The sequence below is a fragment of the Podarcis tiliguerta genome, assembly GCF_965153285.1.
Source record: "Podarcis tiliguerta genome assembly, chromosome: 6".
Classification (NCBI taxonomy): Eukaryota; Metazoa; Chordata; class Lepidosauria; order Squamata; family Lacertidae; genus Podarcis; species Podarcis tiliguerta.
The window spans coordinates 3005742-3032262 of record NC_139539.1 but is presented as its reverse complement, the minus strand read 5'-3'; the positions used below and the strand labels follow the sequence as shown (position 1 = coordinate 3032262).

Genomic DNA, 26521 nt, shown 5'->3' with positions numbered 1-26521 from the left:
AAACACAATAAAACATTAAACATTAAAAACTTCCCTATTCAGGGCTGCCTTCAGATGTCGTCTAAGGTTGTACAGTTACTTGTCTCCTTGGCTTGAGAATTGCATAGCTCCATACCCTCCAACATTTCTCTGATGAAAATAGGCACGTCCTAAGGAAAAGGACATGGGTGGTGCTGTGGGCTAAACCACAGAGCCTAGGACTTGCTGATCAGAAGGTTGGCAGTTCGAATCCCCGCGACGGGGTGAGCTCCCGTTGCTTGGTCCTAGCTCCTGCCAACCTAGCAGTTTGAAAACACGTCAAAGTGCAAGTAGATAAATAGGTACCGCTCCGGCGGAAAGGTAAACGGTGTTTCCGTGCGCTGCTCTGGTTCGCCAGAAGCAGCTTAGTCATGCTGGCCACATGACCCGGAAGCTGTACGCCGGCTCCCTCGGCCAATAAAGCGAGATGAGCACTGCAACCCCAGAGTTGGCCACGACTGGACCCAATGGTCAGGGGTCCCTTTACCTTTAAGGAAAAAGAGGGAATTCCAGGATCAAATCAGAAACTGGGATGGCTTCTGTAAATCTGGGGCTGTCATTGCAAAATAGGGACACTCGGAGGGTCTGATCTAGCTCAGTTTGGTCTACACACTGACAGCTGACAGCTCAGGCAGGCCCCCCTGGAGATGCTGCTGGCCCTACATTTGCAAATGTGCAATACATTAAAATGCTTAATATTGCACTGTATTTGGTTTGGGGGGTCAGTCTGGATGATGTCCTGAGTCCCTTCCAGTTCTTGGGGTCCAAATGCTTGCTTACAAAGCTGTTGTACTACCAACCTTACTGTTTGCTTTTAAAACATGGCCCACTTATTTATATTTATGCCATCCCCAACTCCTCGAAAGATTCCATCAACTGTGTCTCTGAAAAATTTTCCACATCACTTGGGAACTAATACCAGTGTACTGGAAGAAGCAAAGATCACCAGTGTTGAAGCAATGATTCTTCAACATCAACTTCATTGGACTGGTCATGTTGTGCGGATGCCTGATGATCGTCTTCCAAAGCAACTACTCTATTCCGAACTTAAAAATGGAAAGCGTAATGCTGGTGGTCAACAAAAGAGGTTTAAAGATTGTCTCAAGGCAAATCTTAAAAAAATGTAGTATGAACACTGACAACTGGGAAACACCGGCCTGCGAGCGCTCCAGTTGGAGAACAGCCTTTATCAAAGGTGTCACTCGAACTCAGGACACAAGGGAGAAACGTGCTAAGAGGAAGGCACACTTGGCAAATCCACACCGTGATCAACTCCCGCCTGGGAACCAATGTCCCCACTGTGGAAGGACATGTGGATCCAGAATTGGCCTCCACAGTCACTTACAGACTCATTGTTAAAACCGTGTTTATGGAAGACAATCTTACGTGGCTACAAGTGATTGCCAAAGAGGAAGAAGAAGAAGTGGAAGAGAATCTAACAGAGGAGTTCTCCAAACTAGTCAGACAATTCTCTTAGGACAATGACCTCCGTAGGCCACTTAAGTGTCCTGGTCAGCACCCCAAAAAATGAGCTAGGTTGCAAGAACTACAGCTGAGTGGTGGCAGCATCAGGGCAGATAGGTGCCCCTCATCTCCTAGCTGCTAGGTAGGAGAACAACTGCCAGAGTTTTGGGGTGTGAGCTGAGCTGGAAGCAGGCAGGAAGCTGGATACACAGAGATCTGCTTGCTCTGTGCTGGCTCCAAAGCAGTGACTCACGGAGAAGCAAGGTCCTTTGGGATATTCATGCGGTCAGCCCCTCTTATCTTATGCTCAGGTTGTAGATACAGTCATACCTTGGTTGTTGAATGCCTTGGTACTTGGACGTTTTGGGTCCCGAATGCCGTAAACCCAGAAGTGAGTGTGCTGCTTTGCAAACGTTTTTTGGAAGCCAAACGACCATTGCGGCTTCTGATTGAGTGCAGGAAGCTCTTGCTTCCTTGGTTTTCAAACCATTCCGTGCCTTGGTTTTCAAACCATTCCGGGAGTCGAACGGACTCCCAGAACGGATTAAGTTTGACAACCAAGGTACCACTCTGTGTGTAAATAAAGCCATATACGCAAAAGACTAGGGACGCAGGTGGCGCTGTGGTCTCAATCCTGAGCCTCTTGGGCTTGCTGATCAGAAGGTCGGCGGTTCGAATCCCCGCGACGGGGTGAGCTCCCGTTGCTCTGTCCCAGCCTTCGAACCTAGAAGTTCAAAAGCATGCCAGTGCAAGTAGATAAATAGGTACCACTGTGGAAGGAAGGTAAACAGTGTTTTCATGCGCTCTGGTTTCTGCCATGGTGTTCCGTTGTGCCAGAAGCAGTTTAGTCCTGCTGGCCACATGACCCAGAAAGCTGTCTGTGGACAAACGCCAGCTCCCTCGGCCTGAAAACGAGATGAGCGCCGCAACCCCATAGTCTCCAGGGGTCCTTTACGTTTTACCTATACAGTGGTATCTCGGGTTACAGGCGCTTCAGGTTACAGACTCTGCTATCCCAGAAATAGTACCTTGGGTTAAGAACTTTGCTTCAGGATGAGAACAGAAATCACATGGTAGGGGTGCGGCAGTAGTGGGAGGCCCCATTAGCTAAAGTGGTGCTTCAGGTTAAGAACAGTTTCAGGTTAAGAACATACCTCCAGAACGAATTAAGTTCTTAACCCAAGGTACCACTGTATCCAAAATACACTGCAGTCTCTGCTGACCTTCCTTCCGAGGAAATTGAACCCTGAGTAAGTGCCCGGAAAGCCTTGGAGTTTCCCCGCTCAGAGATTGAGGTGGCGTGAAACAGCACTTTATAGCAAAAGAACTTCCCGTTTTGAAGTTCTGCTAGTGCGAAGCCCTGCAAAGTGACAGGCTGAGCTAGATGGTCTCTGGCTCTGCTTGTGGAACGGCTTATGACAGTGCTGCGAACAGGGCTTAATTGCCCTGAAACACACAATTCCACCCCAGCAGTGCCTTGGTCTATTGCTGCAAGTACCGTATTTTTTGCTCTATAAGACTCACTTTTTCCCTCCTAAAAAGTAAGGGGAAATGTGTGTGCGTCTTATGGAGCGAATGCAGGCTGCGCAGCTATCCCAGAAGCCAGAACAGCAAGAGGGATTGCTGCTTTCACTGCGCAGCGATCCCTCTTGTTGTTCTGGCTTCTGAGATTCAGAATATTTTTTTTCTTGTTTTTTCTCCTCCAAAAACTAGGTGCGTCTTATGGTCTGGTGCATCTTACAGAGCGAAAAATACGGTATGTTCAGAGGCACTTTGGGCCTGTTGTTGCATGTCACCCTTCCCCGGCTTCTGACCAGCGTTCGAAATTAGCCAGGCGCCTGGCGCATTTTGCGACTGGGAGTTGTCTGATTGCAAGCAGTTTGAGAAGTCTTGGCGACTGAGACTCAAGATTTAAAATTGCTGCCACTGGCACTGAGGGCGCAAGAGGAGAAATGCCTCTCCGATGTTTTGGGAGCAACTCGCAGCCATGATGGCCGGAGGCCATTTGTTGCAATGGCGGTTTGGAGGCCGCCATTGCAACAAATGCAATGTGTAAAGATCGAAACCCAAAATGCTGGCAGGCGGAGGCCAATTGAAACCAGTAGCTTGTGTGTGTGCTTCTTCCTGTCCCCGGAGAGAGAGAAGAAACTTTCTCTTCCTCCTAACCAATTTCCGCTGCGCCGAGGAAAGCTTATCTCATACCCTTGTGGCGCCGCTTTGGTCCGGTGGCCCAAATTCTGTTCCCTGTGTGCCTCTTGATCCACTGAGTTGAGAGCGCCTTCTGCTTTTCAGAGGCTGAGAGGGGATGTTAAAAGTCTACAGGGGATCATGTCAGCGGGGAAGGAAATGGCCCTTCCGCACTTGCCTCCTATCACAGCTCTGTGGTTATTGTGGTGGCCATGGTCCGTAAGGAGATAATGCTCTAGGGCGAGTGTTTTTCCTGAGAGCGTAAGGTATTAAGAATAGTCTGCTATTCATGATATGTGGTGGGAATGTAGAGAAATAAAAAAATTCTGGGAAATGATATATAATGAGTTGAAGAAAATGTTTAAACTAACATTTGTAAAAAAAAAAAAAAACCAGAAGCATTTTTGTTAGGGGTTGTAGGAAAAGACCTGCCAAGGAAAATAAAGAATCTATTTACATATGAGACATTAAAAAATTATGGGAAATGATATATAATGAGTTGAAGAAAATGTTTAAATTAACATTTGTAAAAAACAAACAAACCAGAAGCATTTTTGTTAGGGGTTGTAGGAAAAGACCTGCCAAGGAAAATAAAGAATCTATTTACATATGAGACATTAAAAAATTCTGGGAAATGATATATAATGAGTTGAAGAAAATGTTTAAATTAACATTTGTAAAAGAACCAGAAGCATTTTTGTTAGGGGTTGTAGGAAAAGACTTGCCAAGGAAAATAAATAATTTATTCATGTATGCGACAACGGCAGCAAGAGTCTTAATAGCACAAGGATGGAAGAATGAGCAAATTTCAACAAAAGAACAGTGGCAAGAGAAATTGATGGATTATGCAGAATTGGCAAAATTGGCATGCAAGCTGCGAGACAAGGACAACTGTGACTTTAAAAAAGAATGGGAACTTTTTACAAACTACTTTTAAAAACAACAAAATGAATAGGACTCCTTGGCAGGTTTTGAATAAACACACACAAATTTATTGATTGTTAACATAATAGACAGAGAATTTGAGGATCTTTACAATTTTACAATGTGCAGAGAATAACGAGCCTGGATAGCTCAGTTGGTTAGACCATGGTGCTGATAACACTCAAGGTTGCAGGTTCAATCCCTGTTATGGACCAGCTGCATATTCCTGCATTGCAGAGGGTTGGACTAGATGATCCTCAGGGTCCCTACAGTTCTATGATTCTATGATTCTACATGTGTTGAAAAATCAGACAGAGGAGCTGAGGGAAGTCTTGGGGGTTCTTCCTGGGGTGGGGGAGGGGAAGGGGGAGGAAACAATGAAGATGATATGTTTTGATAATAATTTGTTATGTTGAAATTCTTAATAAAATGATTTAAAACAAAAAAAGGATAGTCTCCTGGATCAGGCCAATGGCTCATCTGGTCCAGACTCCAATTGTGCAAGCTGGATTCAAGCGCAAGGCTGTAGCACCACATGAGTGAAGGCCTCCACCTGAACAAACCATAAGCACACAGCCAACACTTCCCTGCACACAAAAAAGACATGGGGAAAAGTTGGAGGCAGGATCCTGAAGGGCTTGCTTTCTGTGTGCAGGGAACTCGGTTTCCACTCCCGAATTTTTCACCTGCTGCGCAGCCTCACAACTCTGACCATCTGTGAGGGAAAATTCCTGTTCCTGATAGCAGCAGGAGCACCACCGCTGGCTTAGTCTTTTAAATATTGCTTTGCCTATTTCAATAATGATGAACGGGCCACGGGATTAGCTTGAAGCTTCCAGAATTATGTTGGCTTGAGTTACAAGGACAGAAGAAGAAAGGGTCTGTTTGGGATGCAAATTGGATGCAGCTCAACTCGGACGGTGAGGGTGCTGCGCTCATGGATGCAAACTCTGATGCTTATGGTTGCCCACAAAAGCTCACAGTGTTACTTGTTGTTGTTTAGTCGTTTAGTCGTGTCCGCCTCTTCGTGACCCCCTGGACCAGAGCATGCCAGGCACTCCTGTCTTCCACTGCCTCCCGCAGTTTGGTCAAACTCATGTTAGTAGCTTCGAGAACACTGTCCCACCATCTCGTCCTCTGTCGTCCCCTTCTCCTTGTGCCCTCCATCTTTCCCAACATCAGGGTCTTTTCCAGGGAGTCTTCTCTTCTCATGAGGTGGCCAAAGTCTTGGAGCCTCAGCTTCAGGATCTGTCTTTCCAGTGAGCACTCAGGGCTGATTTCCTTCAGAATGGAGAGGCTGGATCTTCTTGCAGTCCGTGGGACTCTCAAGAGTCTCCTCCAGCACCAGAATTCAAAAGCATCAATTCTTCGGCGATCAGCAGAAGTGTTACTATTGGTTTGCAAAGCCCTTAATGGCTTGGGACCAGTTTATTTGTGGGATATGCCCTCTTGACTGCACAACATCATACTTGTTCTGCACTTGCAATAAACCAGTCTTTTAGTGTGGCAGCGCCTGCACTTTGGAACTCCCTGCCACTTGATGCCTTGGCTGTACTTTTCAACAGTTGCCTTAAAACATTGTTATTTAGGCAAGCCTACAGACATGTCGAAGTGACACGTGTTTTATTTCTTTTTAGCTGCTGTTGATTTTAACAATCTTCTGAATATTTTAAACCACCTGCTTTTACTTGTTTTAATCAGCAATGTTAATGTTTTGTTTTATATCTCTGTAAACCGCTTGGAGATTTCCTTACCATCAAGCGGTACATAAATTTTGTTAGATAAGTAAAGAAAAACACGTATTTTCATCTATAGCCTGGGCTTAGAATCTCTTCTCTCCCTCCCTTCTCCCAGAATGGGCTGCATGAAATCCAAAGAAATCAACCTCAATGAAAAAGACTCAGGACCTCGTCAGAGCTTGGGTGATCCAAATAATTACATACCAGACCCCACTAACGCTGTAAGTCTAAATTACTTGCCAGTCTCAAAGAAAAAGTCAGGAGAGATATTTTACGAAGTGTTAAGGGTATTTAACGGAGTGTTAAGAATGTTCTGATGATAAGGGCTGTTTGACAGCGGAACGGATTCTCTCCACAAGTGGTGGACTTTTCGTTCCTTGGAGGTTTTTAAGCAGAGGTTGGATGGCCACCTGTCATGGATTGTTTAGCTGTGATTCCTGCATTTCAGGGGGCTGGACTCGATGACCTTTGGGGGTCCCTTCAAACTCTTGAAGCATTAGCTTTAAAGGCTGGTATATTTGTGATGGGATAAGCTTTTTGGGGGTTAGAGATCACCATTAGAGGAAGCAGTCTCTAAGCCGTAAGAGCCGTTGCCATCTTCCGTAAGGCCAAGAGAAAAGAGCACACCATGAACTCTGGCCAATATAAGTTTCAGTAGTGGGAGTGGTCCCTACTCGCAAAAATCAATAGTCAATTGTAACAAGAACTAATCCATTCAAAAGTATGTATTCTGACAAGGATTACAAACTCAAATAGAGTTATGACTGTTTTACAATTTATGTTAATTTAGAATTTAAATGTATTTTCATGTAATATTTGATACTTCCAGCTGATGAAGGGGAATACATCGAAAAAGGGTTCTGTCCTGGTTTCTGATCCGTAATTGGCTTCTGACCTCTGCTCAGTGATTGAAACTAAGACCTTCATGTCGAACCTGACTATGGACTAACATGAAGTTACTGGTTTCTGATCCATAATTGGATAGACATATCCTTATGAGTTTGAGTTTGTATCTCTGTTTGAGTTTGTAATTCTTGTCAGAATACATACTTTTGAATGGATTAGACTATTGATTTGTGAGTAGGGACCACTCCCACTATTGAAACTTATACAGTCATACCTTGGGATAAATATGCTTCAGGTTGAGCGCTTTCGGGTTGCGCTCCGCAGCGACCCGGAAGTAACAGAGTGCATTACTTCCGGGTTTGCCGCTCGCGCATGCGCAGACGGTCAAAATGACGTCACATGCATGCATGGAAGCGGCGAAACACGAGCCATGCATGCGCAGATGCGCTTTCGCGTCTTACGTTCCGTTTGGGATGTGAACGGGGCTCTGGAACGGATCCCGTTCGCATCCCGAGGTACCACAGCATTGGCCTGAGTTCTTGGTGTGCTCTTTTCTCTTGGTATCTTTAATAACAAGAACTCCATCTTCCGTAAGGCCAGCAAGGATGTGACTTGTCTCCTGAAACAGATGGAGGGCACCAGTTTGGGAAAGCGTGCTGCAGAGACTGTGGAGCAGACTGCAGAGACTGTGGAGCAGAAATGCTGTATTGTGGAGATTCTGTTTTCCTGTTCATAAATTATTTCTGTTCTCTTGCATCCCAGCTTGGCCCAGTACCCAGCAAACCGAAGCCTTCTCCAACCGATGGTATGTATGCCTGCCTCTATGGTCTGTCTTGGCGGGAGGGAGACCCATATTTCTGTGGCCCCAGCTTACATCAGAGAGCTGTGTGCTGCAAAGACATACGTCCCCTTGTCAGCCATGGGCTCAGCTTTCCACATCCATAAAAGGGTAAAGGGTAGAGGGACTCCTGACCATTAGGTCCAGTCGTGGCCACCTCTAGGGTTGCAGCGCTCATCTTGCTTTACTGGCCGAGGGAGCCGGCGTACAGCTTCCGGGTCATGTGGCCAGCATGACTAAGCTGCTTCTGGCAAACCAGAACAGTGCATGCAAATGCTGTTTACCTTCCCGCCGGAGTGGTACCTATTTATCTACTTGCACTTTGATGTGCTTTCGAACTGCTAGGTTGACAGGAGCAGAGACCGAGCAACAGGAGCTCACCCCGTCGCGGGGATTTGAACCGCCGACCTTCTGATCGGCAAGTCCTAGGCTCTGTGGTTTAACCCACAGCGCCACCCGCGTCCCTTGCTCCACATCCATACCTGCCTATCAGCCAGTTGGTTTTATTTGTTTTATTTCATAACGTTTATATACCGATTGCAAAAACAACAACAACAATTTATTTATACCCCGCCCATCTGGCTGAGTTTCCCCAACCACTCTGGGCGGCTCCCAAACAAGTGTTAAAAATAATACAGCATTAAATATTAAAAACTTCCCTAAACAGGGCTGCCTTCAGATGTCTTTTAAAGATAAGATAGCTGCTTATTTCCTTCACATCTGAAGGGAGGGCATTCCACAGGGTGGGCGCCACCACCGAGAAGGCCCTCTGTCCGGTTCCCTGTAACCTCACTTCTCGCAATGAGGGAACCGCCAGAAAGCCCTTCTAGCTGGACCTCAGTGTCCGGGCTGAACGATGGGGTTGGAGACGCTCCTTCAGGTATACTGGACTGAGGCCGTTTAGGGCTTTAAAGGTCAGCACCAACACTTTGAATTGTGCTCGGAAACGTACTGGAAGCCAATGCAGATCTCTCAGGACCGGTGTTATGTGGTCTCGGCGGCCGCTCCCAGTCACCAGTCTGGCTGCCGCATTCTGGATTAATTGCAGTTTCCGGGTCACCTTCAAAGGTAGACCCACATAGAGCGCATTGGTTTACAAAAAAAAACAAAACAAAGATAGAACAATAAAATTATCAATAAGGAAATTCAGGAACAATAGCTTAGCAATAATTTAGATGCCGGCGAAGTGAGGTTTGTCCCTGCGTCCAGAGTAAACACTGAGTTTGTGTGAATATAACCCTTGCTCATTCTCGCAGGAACAGAGGAGTTTATCGTTCTGGCTCTTTATGACTATGAAGCCATCCACAAGGAAGACCTCAACTTCCAGAAGGGCGACCATCTCAAAGTCCTAGAGAAGTACAAGACCCCGCCTAGTGCAGCTGTTTATTGAGCGAAGGTGGGGGGGGGGATCTAATCTGGGCGTAAGTGGTGGGGGGCCCTGATCTGCTGCCTGTTTTCTTTGGGAATCTGGTTGACCCAATTTGTTATATCCTGTCTATGCTGGATCCCCGTAAGTGTTAGGGCTGGTCTGCAGGGGTGGTTTTTTTGCCTGCTTTCAGTTTGGTGTGGCAAATCCACCCCCGCCCCTCGCACAGTAAGGGGTAAGTGTTATCTATTAGTTCGTTTGCGTTCTTGCTAAATAGCATAAAAATATGTTTCATATATAATACAGTACACTTCCTGTTGGCTATTTGCAGATTAGTTGCGCCGCAGAAGGCGTACTGGGGAGACCACACGTTCAAGAACTGCAAAATAACTTTTGCTAGGTTTTAGCAACAAAAAGAAAAACTCCTTTTACACTAAATTACAATATATCAAAAAGCATGACCCATCCACCAGGGTCCTGAGAGAGCTACATGCTGCTCTTTATATACCATACCCAACAGCTTAATTACCACACCTTAACAGCACCTGCTATACGGCTTCACGGCTGTAAAACTAGGTCACGTTATTTGCTCTGGCCTTTAAAGAAATACACATCTTGTGGAACAATAATGAACCTTCAAATTTAAAGAGACCATTCAACACTTCCATGCTACAAGTCTAAGACACAGAAAGCCATAGCTGTCAACGTTTCCCCTTTTTAAAGAGAAATTCCCTTATTCCGAATAGGATTCCTCGCAAGAAAAGGGAAAAGTTGACAGCTATGCAGAAAGCATGTAGAGGCATTCATATCTCTACACTACGAAACAACGTTGGTTGTATACCTCTTTACCTGTTGTCGCTTCCTTCCAGGGTATTGTAGTTTGTTTATGGTACTGAGATGTCTGTTTCCAGCTCCCCTCTGACAGATCCTAAACTTATGTAGCAGAGGTATTTCCCCTGGGGACAAGGAAGGATTATAAAACCTGTTTAAATCCATAGCATAGGTAGACTTCCCCCTGAGAATCCCGGAATTCCCAGCACCCTTCACAAACTGCCGTTCTCAGGTTTCATTGGGGAGAGCCATGTGCTTTAAATATACAGGGTGAATAATAATAATAATAATAATAATAATAATAATAATAATAATTTATTATTTATACCCCGCCCATCTGCTGGGCTTCCCCAGCCGCTCTGGGCGGCTTCCAACAAAATATTAAAATACCGTAGTGCATCAAACATTAAAAGCTTCCCTAAACAGGGCTGCCTTCAGGTCTGGTAGTTATTGTTCTCTTTGACATCTGGTGGGAGGGCATTCCACAGGGCAGGTGCCACCACCGAGAAGGCCCTCTGCCTGGTTCCCTGTAACTTGGCTTCTCGCAGTGAGGGAACTGCCAGAAGGCCCTTGGTGCTGGATCTCAGTGTCCAGGGAGAACGATGGAGATGGAGACGCTCCTTCAGATATACTGGACCGAGGCCGTTTAGGGCTTTAAAGGTCAGCACCAATACTTTGAATTGAATGCAGCCATAGACCTTTGAGGCCCATTCCGACAACTACATAGACATGTGTTGGTGGACCCTGGGAAAGTCTGTGGCTCATAGCCCCTGAACCCTTGCCACACACCCTTTAAGATGCATTTTAGCATCTACCCAAGCACAGCATCTTATATCATGCCTCGAATACGTTTTGGCCTTTGGCAAACCTCAGCAGCAAGCAGCCCGCATTGCAGGGGCATCGCTGCAGGGAATGCCTCCTTGGGCACCCGTTTTTGAACTTGCCATTTGGAGCATGTGATTGCTACTCCTCAGTGACAGAAGACTGATATTCTCGACCTCTTCCCCCCCCCCTTCCTTTCTCTCTCTTTCTCTCTGCAGTTCGGGCGAGTGGTGGAGAGCCAAAGCCCTCTCGACCGGCCGAGAGGGTTATATCCCCAGCAACTATGTCGCCAGAGTCAACTCCCTGGAGACGGAAGAGTGAGTCTGCTCTGTGGCTGGGGGGTGGCGAAGGGGGTCTTATCTGAACGGCACTTATCTAGGACTGCAATTAAAGTTCCCTTTGTGTTGGGGGGTGGGTGGGATAGTGAACAGATGCAAAATGCCCTCTCCACCTAGCCCTGCCAGTTTCCACCAGCGTAGAATTCCCTAGTATCAACCCAAGTGTTGATGGATTTTCACGAGGACTTAAAAAAATAAATAAGAAATTAAGAAAGCGGACCAAAGACTCTTTATGTACGCCACAGCAGCGGCAAGAAACATGCTTGCCCAGAACTGGAAACTGCAAGACATTCCTACTATTGCGGAATGGCAGACGAAATTGATGAGATATGCGGAGCTAGCCAAAATGACGGGAAGAATCTGGGATCAGGACAATCAGAGGTTCCAAGAAAGTTGGAGTAAATTTATGGTGTATATAAAGGATAATTGTAAAACTTTAAAAACACTTGCAAGACTGAAATAGCTCTTACAATGTATGACAGATATAAGGTTAAAAAGTAGAATACAGTGGTACCTCAGGATGCGAACGGGATCCGTTCCGGAGCCCCGTTCGCATCCCGAATGGAACGCAAGATGCAACGGCGCGTGTGCGTGGGTCGCGTTTCGCATGTGCATGACGTCATTTTGAGTGTCTGCGCATGCATGAGCGACGAAACCCGGAAGTAACGCACTCCGTTACTTCCGGGTTGCCGCGGAGCGCAACTTGAACGTGCTCAACCCGAAGCGCATTCAACTCGAGGTATGACTGTACGCGATATAAGAAAATAAGGGATACCCGCTGAAGGGAGGGAGGGAGGTTGCAAGCTCGGCAGAGCTAGAGGTATTTATGTGATTTAATGTATTGTATTGCAAAGGTATGTATAAGGAAAATAATAAAAAAATATTTTAAAATAATAATAATAATACAGAATTTCAAACTGATGTGGAAATGTGGAGAAGCGAACTAAAGTTTGGGAAAATGAGAAACTGAAATGGACCAATTTGCCCCCCCCCCCCGCCTGCCTGCTTGGGAAGGTGCGCAGCGCATGCAAAGGCAGACCTGGCTTGCTAACCCTCCTGTCTTGTGACTGTTGCCCCCCCAGGTGGTTTTTCAGAGGCGTCAGCAGGAAGGACGCTGAGCGGCAGCTGCTGAGCCCTGGGAACGTGATAGGCTCCTTCATGATCCGAGACAGCGAGACAACCAAGGGTAAGTGGCGCTGGTTCGTGTGTGCATGTGCCAAATCAGCTCTTCCCCACAAACAGCTGGACCCGCTGGAGAAGAGATGCCCTGTTGTTCAGAGAGGAGCTGCTCGCGCATAGAAAGAGCCTGCTGGGTGCCTCTGGGAAACCCACAAGTGGGGCAGAGCGAATGTTGCCCTTGCTCACTTTCCTCTTCCACCGTCCAGTGGCGTAGCAAGGTCAGGTGGTACCCAGGGCGGAAAATTTCTTGTCACCCCACCCCCACATTGAATTATATATATATATTGCCTTCAAGAATGGTTTGACTTTACAGTCATGCCGCATGTTACGTTGGCCTCAGGTTGAGCATTTTCAGGTTGCGTCCCACGGCGACCCAGAAGTACCGTAATGGGTTGCTTCCGGGTTTCGCCGCTCGCGTATGCGCAGACATGCAAAATGACATCATGTGCATGCGCAGAAGCAGTGAATTGTGACCCGCGCATGCACAGATGCGCAGACACGGGTTGCGTTCTTTTCAGGTTGAGAACAGGCCTCCAGAACGGATCCTGTTCGCAACCAGAGGTACCACTGTATTTCATTTTCTCCTCTCCTGTGGACTTCTCCCACATCAGCTTCTCATGATGGGCTTTATTAAGGCAAAAAGGCTAATTGGACTTAGAGAAACAGAACAATCTGACCATTATAAAGAAATTCTGTCCTTGGTTCCCCCCCCCCCCTTCTCAGTTTGATTCCCTGGCACCATATTTGTATAAATTAACTATCCCCAAATACAGACGTGCCTTCTTCACACTGGCCAGATTGGATGTGATGCCCTCTGCCGTACTTGAGGGCAGATCCCAAAAGATTCCAACTGAGGAACGACTCTGCCCCTGTGGAGATGGCAACCTGGAAACAGTGGCTCATGTTCTCCTGTCCTGTCCCCTTTATAAAGATCTGAGGAACGAGATCATCACCCCACTCTTACTTACCATCCCAGGCTGCCTATCTGAGGCCACATCGTCCTTTCTTTTATCAGATCAAAATGATTAGACAACAGCAAAGGTTGCTAGGTTTATCGAGGGTGCAATGAGATTAAGGGCCACTATATGAACGATAATCTTGGTCATTTGATTGCCCTTTTTACCCATTGCTGTCTTTTTAATTGTATATATTGCTTGTTTTATGTTCCTATGGCCGTTGGCTAATGCGAATAAAGTTTTGCGCAGACGTTGAGTGCCGCACAGCATTTTCTCACCCCCCTCGGAGGTGGCACCCAGGCCGGACCGCAACCCACCTTGCAACGCCTCTGCCACCATCTTGATAAACCATCTTCCTTTCCCCTCTCTTCCTGTGGGGCAGTCCCAGAGTGGAGGGCTTGGGCAGGCCCCACTTGTTGTGTGAGAACTCTCCAGTGCAGGGGGCTGAAATTGGATTGGGGAGGAAGTGTTGGCGATCCAGGGGCACTTTCCAGTTCTCCCTCCTGCTGCTGCTGACGGACAGGTTGACCCACCTCTGCTTCCTGCAAGCTTTTCCCTGTGTGTGACTTGCAGGAGGAGGAGGAGGCGGCACCGACAGTGACAGGCAGGACAGATGGCCAGGTTCCTGCCTGGCGCCTGAGGACAGGTCCTGCCCTGCCATCTGTATCTCTTGCTTGAGCAGGATGTTCTTCTGCAAGGACCACAGGAGAACCCCAACGGCCACTTGCAATCTTCCCCAACCCCTGGGTGAGTCAAGGCAATCGTAGGGTGGGGGTCAGTAGCCTGAACATAGGAAAGACAGACTCTGGCCTGGTTTGTGTGTAACACACAGTTTAGGGAAATACTTTTTCATCGTTCAAACCCTGCCTAGTGGTTTGTTTCCTGCCAGCAAACCACAATGGGGAAGCCATGGCTTGCTGGTTAACAGACCTTGGCTTGTCTTAACTATGGCTTGGAATTATTGGCAAAACCTATTTGGTGTTTTGCAACTTTCTGACTAGTTGCAGGACCTTAGCCAGAGTAAACGCAGAATCCATGGAAGCAATTGGCGACTGTAGACAGGATAGACGAAGCAGGAACCAGGAACTTGTAGTTAGGTGTTTATTATATACAGTGGAGTATTTACTGGAACAGAACACGGATCTTTAGCTTGCTCTCTCATACATGACTCACAACTCCTACACTGACACTGACCCACTGAACTAACAGTTAGGTAAAGGTAAAGGGACCCCTGACCATTAGGTCCAGTCGTGGCCGACTCTGGGGTTGCGGCGCTCATCTCGTTTTATTGGCCGAAGGAGCCGGCGTACAGCTTCCGGGTCATGTGGCCAGCAGGACTAAGCTGCTTCTGGCGAACCAGAGCAGCACCGGAAATGCCGTTTACCTTCCTGCTGGAGCGGTACCTATTTATCTACTTGCACTTTGATGTGCTTTCGAACTGCTAGGTTGGCAGGAGCAGGGACCAAGCAACAGGAGCTCACCCCGTCGCGGGGATTCAAACCACCAACCTTCTGATCGGCAAGTCCTAGGCTCTGTGGTTTAACCCACAGCGCCACCCGCGTCCCTGAACTAACAGTTAGTAGGCCATTAATTAACCCTCCTTGAGAGAGCTTGACCAATCATGGAGCTGTCTCCATGCCTCTATATCACTCCTTCACATGACCTTTTGGCTGTCTGCCAAACCCTAATTGACTCTGTGTGAGTAGCTGCACGTACACAATTTCCCAACAGGAATTGCATGTGAACCGTGGTTTGCTTGGCTAGCCCACTGGAAACACTTGCCAAGCTAAATAGGCACAAGGTGAGAGCAGTTGGTAAACAAACCATGGCTAACTTGTAGTTTGCTAAACAAACCACAGCTTGAAGCAGCCTCCCCCAGCCTGGTGCGCTCCAAACTTTGTGTACAACTCCCATCAGCTGTGTGGCTGGGGCTGATGGGAGTTGTAGTCCAAAAAGTCAAGAGGGCATACCAGTTTGAGGAAGGCTGCCTTACACAAACCATGGTCTAGTGTTACATGCAAACCAGGTCATTGCGCCCAACCTGAGGCAATCTCCATGCGGCAGAGATCATCAGTAGTTTTATATGTTTCTCGTTGAAGCTGGCTCCTTAGAAACACTCCCCTCCTCCCATTTATAATGGACAAGATCCAAAACCCCAAGAGCAGTTATGGGAGAACTGGTGAAATGGTTACGTGAACCCCCTTTCTCAGTTTGCATTCCTCCCTCTTGGCCCAGGTTCTTACTCCTTGTCTGTGCGAGATTTCGACAACCAGAAGAAAATGGAGACAGTGAAGCATTACAAGATTCGGACGCTGGACAGCGGCGGCTTCTACATTTCTGCTCGGAACACCTTCAGCAGCCTGCAGGAGCTGGTCAGCCATTATAAGGGTGAGCCTGACCTGGGTGCTCCCTGGAACACCTCAGTGTCATTGTGACTGGCTCAATGTCACCCGGTGCGTTTTACAGCCGAGGGGGGGTTTGAACCCTGGTCTCCAAGGTCTCTACTCCAGAACTCTAACCACTACTCCACGCCACTCTCTCACGTATCTGCGATGGGTTCATATAAAGGCTTCTCCATGGTGGCACAAGTGTAACAAAATTTGTGGTCCATTTGGGGCCTTGTTTCCAAAAGCGCCAGCCTTTATCCTTGCCTTGGGATCCTGCAGGGTAGAATAACCTGTGTTCTCTTCCAGGGCAAAGTGATGGTCTGTGTCAAAAGCTGACTTACCCATGTATCGCTCCGAAACCTCAGCAGCCCTGGGAGAAAGATGCCTGGGAAATCCCCCGCAGCTCTCTGAAGCTGGAGAAGAAACTGGGAGCTGGGCAATTCGGAGAAGTCTGGATGGGTAAGAATGTCGGAACCGGCCTGTCAAATGATGAGGCTGAGGGTCTCTCTAGTCCTCTATGTTAGTTCCCTGTGATGGCCAGCCAGATGGGCTTCTGGGAAGCAGAGTTATACTGCCTCTGAACATGGAGGCCACATCTGGTAACCATCTGTTGTAGCCAATTCCATATGTAATAATAATAATAATAATAATAATAATAATAATAATAATAATAATTTATTATTTATACCCCGCCCATCTGGCTGGGTTTCCCCAGCCACTCTGGGCGGCTTCCAACAAAACACTAAAATACAATAACCTATTAAACATTAAAAGCTTCCCTAAACAGGGCTGCCTTCAGATGTCTTCTAAAAGTTTGGTAGTTGTTTTTCTCTTTGACATCTGGTGGGAGGGCGTTCCACAGGGTGGGTGCCACCACCGAGGAGGCCCTCTGCCTGGTTCCCTGTAGCTTTGATTCTCGCAGCGAGGGAACCACCAGAAGGCCCTTGGCGCTGGACCTCAGTGTCTGGGGAGAACGATGGGGGTGGAGACGCTCCTTCAGGTTTACGGGACCGAGGCCGTTTAGGGCTTGAAAGGTCAGCACCAACACTTTGAATTGTGCTCAGAAACGTACTGGGAGCCAGTGTAGGTCTTTCAAGACTGGTGTTATATGTTCTCGGCGGCCGCTCCCAGTCACCAGTCTAGCTGCCGCATTCTGGATTAGTTGTCGCTTCTTCATATGTTAATGAAGAAACCCCAGGAGAGTCTGGAACCGTGCTGCCTGATGTGCTAGCTTTCTAGATGCAGGGTGCGTCTGACACTGGGTCTTGCCAAATAACGCCCGTAGGCTTTGGGGGCCTGTTGTTTTAGTCTAGAAACTGTTCTTACCTAAAGCTAAAGAATTCCATAGCCCATTCCACATTCTGCTTTTACACCGCACCCCGTGCTTGCCTGGAAATCGCAGACTGCACAACATCCCGGGGCATCAGTTAGCATAGTGTTTTGGGTCTCATATGGTCTCCCTGGGTACGGTGATGGAAAGATCCATTTCCCATGATGGATAGCTCACTTGGTAAAGCATTGGACCCTTGACCTCAGGCTCATGAGTTTGAGCCCCATGTTGGGCAAATGGATTCCTGCATTTCAGGGCGTTGGAATGGACGATGCTCCGTGATCCTGCCGCTCTGAAACAGCCCCTTCTCTCCTCTCCAGCCACCTACAACATGCACACAAAAGTGGCCGTCAAAACCATGAAGCCAGGGAGCATGTCTGTGGAAGCCTTCCTGGAAGAGGCCAACATCATGAAGACCCTGCAGCACGACAAGCTGGTCAAGCTGCATGCCGTCGTGACCAAGGAGGAGCCCATTTACATCATCACCGAATACATGGAGAAAGGTGAGGCGCAGGAAGGAGCGGAAGGTTCAGCAGCAGCCTTTGCCAACCTGGTGCTCTCCAGATGTTTGGGGCTACAGACTCAGCCGGCACATCTGGCGGGTACCAGCTTGGCGAAGCCTGTTCCATCCCCAAGCTTCTATCCCCAAAAGGAGGTTTTCGCAAAAGGCACCTGCCCAACAATGCCTTTTTCACTCGCCCTTCTCTTTTTTTACTTTTTTAAATAATTTGTTGTTGGAAATTTTATTTACAACGTAACATAAACCCCCCACCCCCCAATACAGAAATCCACCCTTATTAAACATGAACATAACATACAATAAGCATAACATACAACAATACAAACAACCAAATAAAAGACTTCCTTTATCATGTATCTGGCCTCCTTGTTTACTTCTTATAAGCTGTTTCCTTATGAGCAATTATTGAGATTTTTCTAATTATAACTTGAATATCCACAAAGTCTCCTGCAGACATTAATTGAAACAAGTCCCGGGTATGTATTTTAGGGCACTGTTTTGTGAAGTATTCGCTGCATTTCCCCCATGCTTTTTGAAACTCTTGTCTAGTGTGATCTCTAACTTCCTCTGTTAATCTAGCCAATTCAATATACTCTAACAGTTTGTTTTGCCATTCCTTTTTTTTCACCCGTCCTTCTCTAACTGTTTTCAGCCTTATCATCACAAACAAGAAGGCTAGAAACTGGAAACGTTTTTTTAAAAGAAACATGAAACCAGAGTTCCTTAAGAATCGGGGTTATTGCCTTGTTTTTGGCAGCAGGCTGCCAGCATCTTCAGGGCTGGTACAATTTAGCAGCATTCTGCAGAGGTGCTGTCAGCTCCTAGCACACGAGTGCCACATGCCAATGAGGTTGCGCAGGATGCAGCGCGCAGCTGGGTGGAAGAGATAGCTGGGTGGGGAGCAGCATGAGAAGGTGGAGGAAGAAGATACTAGAATTGCAGAGTTGGAAGGGACCCGAGGGTCATCTAGTCCAACCCCCTGCAATGCAGGAATCTCACCTAAAGCATCTCTGGCAGGTGGCCACCCAACCTCTGCTTAGAAACCTCGAAGGAAGGAGAGTCCACCGCCTTCCGAGGGAGTCCGTTCCGTTGTCTGACGGCTCTTGCCATCAGAAAGTCCTTTCTGATGCTTAGCCAGAAACTCCTTTCTTGTAACTTGAATGCATTGGTTCAGGTTCTGCCCTCTGGGGCAGCAGAAAATGAGTTTCTCCATCTTTCATGCAACAGTCCTTAAGATAAGAATAAGAATAAGAATTTATACCCCGCCCTTCCCAGCCAAGACCGGGCTCAGGGCGGCTAACACCAGATACAAAACAGTTGATTGAAATACAACTTTAAAAAACGAGATTAAAACACAACATTAAAATGCAGCCTCATTTCTGCAGAAACTCAAAAACTTTTAGGGGGATGAAAACGTCAAGTCTTCACCAAGGCTAACTATCCAGACTGGTCCTACGTGGACCAGAAAAAAGCCAACGAAGTCCCCAAATAGGAGTTCCATCACAGAAGAAAAAAGGGAAAAAGAAAGAGGGGAAGGGGATCAAGTTGATTCCAAGCCAAAGGCCAGGCGGAACAACTCTGTCTTACAGGCCCTGCGGAAAGAAATCAGATCCCGCAGGGCCCTGGTCTCATGAGACAGAGCATTCCACCAGGCTGGGGCCAGTGTTGAAAAGGCCCTGCCTCTGGTTGAGGCTAGTCTGACTTCCTTAGGGCCCGGGACCTCTAAGGTGTTGCTATTTATGGGCCTTAAGGTCCTCCGTGGGGCATACCGGGATATTTGAAGTCAGATATTATGAAAGTGCCTTTAACTCTTAAGATGGGAGTAAGCCCCTCTGGAACAGAGGAGATTACTCCAGAGTCCAGATGCAGAAGAATCGGCTGCATAATTGAGAGGCCACCTTACCAGATGTCCCTGGAAAACTCTTTGGTGCTAATTGTTACATAGGGCAGCTTTTCCCAACCTGGGGCCCTCCAGCCGTTTTGGACTACAACTCCCATCAGCCCCTGGGAAAGGCTGATTATAGGGAGACAGGGTGGGGTAAGCCCGTGTCTCTGAGCATCCAGACAGCCCAGGTCTATGTGAGCCTGGGAACAAAGTATGTGCTGCCCCACTGAGCAATGGGTCCCTTCCTAACGGAAGATCTCTGAAGAACACAATGAACTGCGCCCTGATGAGTTTCTTTCCTCTCCGCAGGTAGTTTGCTGGATTTCCTGAAGAGTGACGAGGGTCACAAACAGCGGCTCCCTGTATTGATAGACTTCTGTGCCCAGGTGAGTGTGACCTGAAAGAGAGACCGGCTACTGCATCAGGGCAAGGGGAGCTCATCTAGTCTAGCATCCTTCTCTCTCTCTCTCTCTCTCTTTAAAAAAATGTATTCATTTTTCATTTCCATTCATTACATACATCTCAAATTCTTAACGCTTACTATACAGTGGTGTCCCGCAAGACGAATGCCTCGCAAGACGGAAAACCCGCTAGACGAAAGGGTTTTCCGTTTTTCGATGCGCTTCGCAGGACGAATTTCCCTATGGGCTTGCTTCGCAAGACGAAAATGTCTTGCGAGTCTTGAGATTTTTTTTCCGCTCCCCACCCCCTTTTTCTAAGCCGCTAAACCGCTAATAGCCTTTTAGCAGCTAATCCGCTAATCCCTTAAGCCTTTAATAGCCGCTAAGCCGCTAATAGCCGCTAAGCCGCTAACAGCGCTAAGCCGCTAATAGGGTTGCTTCGCAAGACGAAAAAACCGCTAGACGAAGAGACTCGCGGAACTAATTAATTTCGTCTTGCGAGGCACCACTGTATATTCCTCCCTCCCCTCCAAGACTTCCCCCAACTTGCGTTTCTGGTTTGTTTCTCTCTTCATCCGCTTTGCTATCTCTCAACAGAAAAGGTTATTAATAGCATAACATCAAACCTATAAACCTAAAAATAAAATTAACTACATCATCTTATTTCACCATCTTCTAAACATTTTCTGATGCTAATAATGTGGATGTTTATTTAAATCCTGCCATCAAGTCTATTGGCTTCCTTTGTTTCTGCAAATATAATATGAATGGTTCCCAATCTTTTTCAAAGTCTCTGTTGTCTTTTTCTCTTAGTCTTTCCGTCATTTTTGCCGGTTCTGCATAGTTCATCAACTTCTCTTCCCATTGTTCTTTAGTTGGTATTTCTCCAGTCTTCCAATTTTGTGCAGCCAACATTCTTGCTGCTGTAGTGGCATACGTAAATAAAGTCCTCATTTCTTTTGGTATGTCTTGACCTAAAATACCTAATATAGCATCCTTTTCTCACAGTGGCCAACCAATGCTTGGGACAAACGCACAAGTAGTACTTGGATTTCTCCCCTCCTGTGGTCTCCAGGATTTGGAAGCCTAGTAGCCATTGATAGCCCTCTTTTCAATGAATTTGTCTCATCCTCGTTTAAAGTTGCTGGCCATCCCTGCCTCCAGTGGCAGCAAGTTCTATAGTTGTCAGGTGTGCATGCAGGAGCCAGGCCCTGTGACCAGTAGGGCTTCGCAGGACTGGGGCCTTCCTAAGTTTGTTCTGAAGAGGCAAGGTGCGGCCGCACAGGTGAGGCCACTTGGTAACTCACAGCACCTGGTGGCAAGAGCCGGGAAGGGATATAAGGTCAACATTTCTTTGCCACAGCAACACGCTTCCTGATCCTTGAACCTCAGCTTCTTGACTCCCTGCTTCTTGATCCTTGGACCCTTGACTTCTTGACTCCTTGCTTCTTGATCCTCGGACCCCTGACTTCTTGACTCCCTGCTTCTTGATCCTTGGACCCCTGACTTCGTGCCCCCTTGCTTCCTGATCTTCGGACCCTTGTCTCCTTGACTCCTTGCTTCTTGATCCTCGGACCCCTGACTTCGTGACTCCTTGCTTCTTTTTTTTTTTATAAATTTTTTTTATTGCGTTTCTTTCCATAATTTTATAGGTTTATAAACAAATAAAGTAGTTACAAGAAACAAATTTTCTCTTTTTTAACAACAAAAACAAAATAAAACTTGGACTTCCCCACCCCTTCCGATTCTGCGTTCTTTGCATTAACAATGTCAGCATTTTGTTACCTTATTTCATACCTTGTTGTAACTTTCGAATGTTATGTATCCAAATACAATATATTATATCTCAATTTCAATACCTTTAAAATAAACATAACATATTCAATTTAAATTGTCTCCTTTTCTCTTTTGTCACTAATTTTACCATTTACTTAATCATATTCGCAGAAGCTTAACGTTTCCTAATCATGCACTTTCTTAGGATTCATACAGCTTATAATATTTTTTCAGATAATCTTTAAATTTTCCCCAGTCCTCCTCAATTGTTTCTTTATCCAAATCTCGGATTCTGCCGGTCAGTTCAGCTATCTCCATGTAGTCCATCAACTGCGTCTGCCAGTCCTCCAGCGTGGGCAAATCTTGTGTCTTCCAACTCTTTGCAATGAGTATTCTTGCTGCTGTGCTAGCGTACATAAACAAAGTTCTATCTTTCTTTGACATTTTCTGGTCCACCATGCCCAACAGGAAGGCCTCTGGTTTCTTGGGAAAGGTATACCTAAATACCTTTTTCAATTCATTATAAATCATTTCCCAGAAGGCCTTCACTTTTGGGCAGGTCCACCAGAGATGGAAGAAAGTCCCCTCTGCTTCCTTACACTTCCAACATTTGTTGTCAGACAGGTGATGCATCTTGGCTAGCCTGACTGGGGTCATGTACCACCGGTATATCATTTTCATAATGTTTTCCTTCAAGGCACTAGATGCCGTGAATTTCATTCCGGTGTTCCATAACCTTTCCCAGTCTTCAAACATAATATTATGTCCAACATCCTGTGCCCATTTTATCATAGCAGATTTAACTGTCTCATCCTGTGTGTTCCACATAAGCAGCAAGTTATACATTCTAGATAAAATCTTGGTCTTTGGTTCTAACAATTCTGTCTCTAGTTTCGATTTCCCCTCCTGGAAACCAACCTTTTTATCCATTTTAAAAACCTCTTGAATTTGAGCATAATGTAACCAATCTCGCACCTTGTTTTTTAATTTGTCCTGGCTCTGCAACTTCCAACCGTCTCCAATTTTTTCAATTAATTCCCAATATTTCGGCCAATAGGCCTCCATATTGGGTCTTTTTCGAGCTTTGGCCTCCACCGGTGATAGCCACCTCGGTGTTTTACTCTCTAATAAGTCTTTATATTTCATCCAGACTGCAAAAATCGCTTTTCTGACAATATGGCTTTTAAACAATTTGTGAACTTTAACCTTGTCATACCATAGATATGCATGCCAACCAAATGCATTATCAAAACCTTCCAGATCTAGGACGTCGGTGTTTTCTAGCAAAAACCAATCTTTCAGCCAGCAGAAGGCTGCAGCTTCATAGTACAACCTCAAATCCGGCAGGGCAAACCCCCCTCTTTCTTTTGAATCAGTTAATATTTTATACTTTATTCGGGGCTTTTTGCCCTGCCAGACAAACTTAGATATATCCTTCTGCCATTTTCCAAAACATTCCTCTCTGTCCACGATCTGTAGGGTTTGAAACAAGAATAACATTTTCGGCAATACATTCATTTTAATTGCTGCAATCCTTCCCAACAAGGAAAGTTTCAATCTTGACCAAATTTCTAAATCCTTCTTTACTTCCAACCAGCATTTTTCATAATTGTCCTTAAATAAATTCAAATTTTTGGAAGACAAATAGATCCCTAGGTATTTCACTTTCTTTACCACATTTAATTCTGTTTCTCTCTGAAACCCCTCTGTTTCTGTAAGTGTCAAATTCTTGGTCAAAACCTTGGTTTTTTGTTTGTTCAACTTAAACCCCGCCACCTGACCAAACTCAGATATAAGTTCAAGAACTCTTTTTGTACTGGATTCTGGCTCCTGCAATGTCAAAACTAGGTCATCTGCAAAAGCTTTAAGTTTATATTGTTTCACTCCGACCTCTATCCCTTGTACCAGCCGGTCCTCCCTTATCATGTTCAATAGCACCTCCAGGACTGAAATGAATAAAAGAGGGGATAGAGGGCACCCTTGTCGTGTCCCTTTTTCAATTTTGAACTCCTCCGTCACCACATTGTTCACTATTAATTTGGCCTTTTGCTCTGAATAAATTGCTCGTAACCCATTTTCAAACCCCCGCCCCACTCCCATCCCTTCCAAGTTTTTCTTCATGAACATCCAAGATATATTGTCAAATGCTTTCTCCGCATCAACAAAAATTAACACCGCCCTTGTGTTCCTGTTAGTTTGTAAAAGTTCCAAAATATCGATGATGTTTCTGGTATTCTCATATAAATGTCTACCAGGGAGAAAGCCTGCTTGGTCTTTGTGAATTACTTCAATTAAAACTTTTTTAAGTCTACTTGCCAAAATGTCTGCAAATATTTTGTAATCCACATTCAGGAGTGAGATGGGGCGGTAGTTCTTGAGTTGAGTCTTTTCAGATTCTATCTTAGGTATCAATGTGATGAACGCTTCTTTCCACGTTTCTGGTGCCCTCTTCCCATCCATGATCTGGTTGCATACCTCCAACAAAGGTTGTGTTAAATAGTCTTTCAAAGTCTTGTAGTATTTGGAGGTAAGCCCATCCGGGCCTGGAGATTTGCCTAGTTGCATGTTCTGAATGGCACTTTCAATTTCCTGGGTGGTTATTGTAGAGTTCAAGATTGATCTTTTATCTTGAGTTATTTTTGATAGTCCATTTGTCTTTAAAAAATGATCTATCTCTGATTCTTTCTGAGGCCCCTGTACATAAAGTTCTTTAAAATATCTGTGGAAGCACTTCCTAATTTCCTCTGGTTTCTGCACCGTTCTTCCTTCAATCTCTAGATTTGTAACTGTATTCAACTTTTGTCTTTTTTTCAGCTGCCAAGCTAGCAGCTTTCCACATTTATTTGCTGATTCAAAGGATCTTTGCTTCATCTGTTTTATTTTCCATTCAATCTCCTGATTAATCAATTTTGAATATTCTGCTTGATGGAATTTAATTTCTCTCAACAGATCCTTTGACTTTGGTTTAGTTCTCAATTTTTTCTCTCCTTGATGTATTTTCTCCAGTATTTTATCTTTCTTTCCATTCCAGAGCTTCTTCTTAATTGTATTCTGTTGTATCAGAAACCCCCTCATGACAGCTTTGCTTGCGTCCCAGATCGTTCTTTTTTCTACTGTAGTATTCAAATTTATCTCAAAATAGTCCTTTAATGTTTTTTGGGCCTTTTTCACAATCTCTTGATCTCTTAAAAGAGTGTCATTCATTCTCCATCTGAAGGAACCGGTTTGAGTAAGTCTGAGATCTAATTTCAGAGCGTTGTGGTCGGAGCATGTTTTTGGGCAGATTTCCACCTTTTTAGTCTTGGGTGCCAGCCCCCTGGAGGTCCAGATTTGGTCGATCCTTGACCAGGACAGGTGGGCCTCAGAGAAGAAAGTTCCTTCTTTACCTAGGGGGTTCTTTGTCCTCCATATATCAATCAAATCCAGATTGTCAGTCATTTCAAAAAAAGTTTTAGGCAGTCTGCCGTCTGATGTTAGATTTTGGTTATAAGACTTATCCATATGTGTAGACACCACTCCATTCATGTCTCCCATCATTATGATGTTAGCATAGTCCAGATAGTCCAGCAGCGTCTCATGCAGCTTCTTGAAAAATTCTGATTTCCCGTCGTTTGGAGCATAAATTCCTAGTATCAATATTTTTTCTCCTTGGGTCTGGATTTCAATTGCCAGAATTCTTCCATATTCATCTTTGAATAAAAATTTAGGTATCAGGCTCTCCTTAGCATAAATCACCACTCCTCTTTTCTTTACCTTGTCTGAGGAAATAAACTCTTGGCCTAGTCTTTTGTTGACCAAAACTTTCCTGTGGAGCCTGGTCACATGGGTTTCTTGTAAACAAATAATATCCAATTGTTCTTTCTTCAATATATGAAACAGTTTCCTTCTTTTCTCCGGGGAATTTCCGCCATTTATATTCCAACTGAGTAGCTGCAGAGACATCCTGAACTATTCTGTTACACCTAGAGCGGTGTATCTTCTTTTTCCTCTAATTCCGAGGGTTTAGGCGTCCCTCCGCCTGCTGGCAGAGTGGGTCCTGGTTTAAGTATAGGCCAAAGGGCTGCTGCTTCTTTTTGGAGATCTTCTCCGTGGTCGTGCTGGAACTTTTGTAGATCCTCTGGTAATCTTATTTTAACCTTCTTCTGTTTGTAAGTAAATGATAGTCCTTGTGGGAACTCCCACCTATAAGGGATTGAGTTAAGTCTCAACAACTTAGCCAATTCTGAATAGGTGGCTCTCAGATCCAATAGCTGTTTAGGAATATCTCGGTAGATTTCCACCCTTTTCTCTTGTATCTCAATTGAGTTTTTGAAGTGTAGGCCTAATATTTTGTCTCTCTCCTCTCTTGATCTCAAAGCTATTAGACAGTCTCTAGATCTATCTTTTCTTACCAATCTTCCCAGTCGAAAAGCCGATACTATTTTAAAATCACTTTCTTCTTTTAAGCCCCAGAACTTTGAAAATTCTGTTGTCAAAAATCCAATCAAATCTTCTTGTTCGATTTCTGGGACCGCCCTAAGCCTAAGATTAGTCTCCCGGTTTTTCAGTTCCACCAAAGAGAGATAGGTTTGTTGGTCCCCTATCTGTTTATGCAGAGGCTTGACTTCTGCTTTAACTTCCTCAACCTCTTTTTTAGCTGATGTTGCAATTTCAACGGCTTCCCCTGCCAATTTACGGTTCTCTTCCGTTGCTCCTTGCAATTTTTCAATTGCTT

General features: G+C 45.7%; 1 protein-coding gene across 4 annotated transcripts in view; it reads left to right on the top strand.

Moving 5' to 3' along the window:
- Positions 1–26521, top strand: part of HCK (HCK proto-oncogene, Src family tyrosine kinase) — a 42174-nt gene that overhangs the window by 4540 nt on the left and 11113 nt on the right. For all 4 annotated transcript variants that reach the window (XR_014512845.1, XM_083447469.1, XM_083447470.1 and 1 more), the window contains exons 2-10: positions 6448–6553; positions 7941–7983; positions 9273–9372; positions 11254–11352; positions 12456–12559; positions 15744–15896; positions 16202–16354; positions 17546–17728; positions 19940–20016. Coding sequence is in view for 3 of the 4 variants with exons in the window: in XM_083447468.1 (XP_083303594.1) it covers positions 6448–6553; positions 7941–7983; positions 9273–9372; positions 11254–11352; positions 12456–12559; positions 15744–15896; positions 16202–16354; positions 17546–17728; positions 19940–20016 (1018 nt within the window). In the remaining variant the exon portion in view is untranslated. The remainder of the gene's footprint in view (positions 1–6447; positions 6554–7940; positions 7984–9272; positions 9373–11253; positions 11353–12455; positions 12560–15743; positions 15897–16201; positions 16355–17545; positions 17729–19939; positions 20017–26521) is intronic.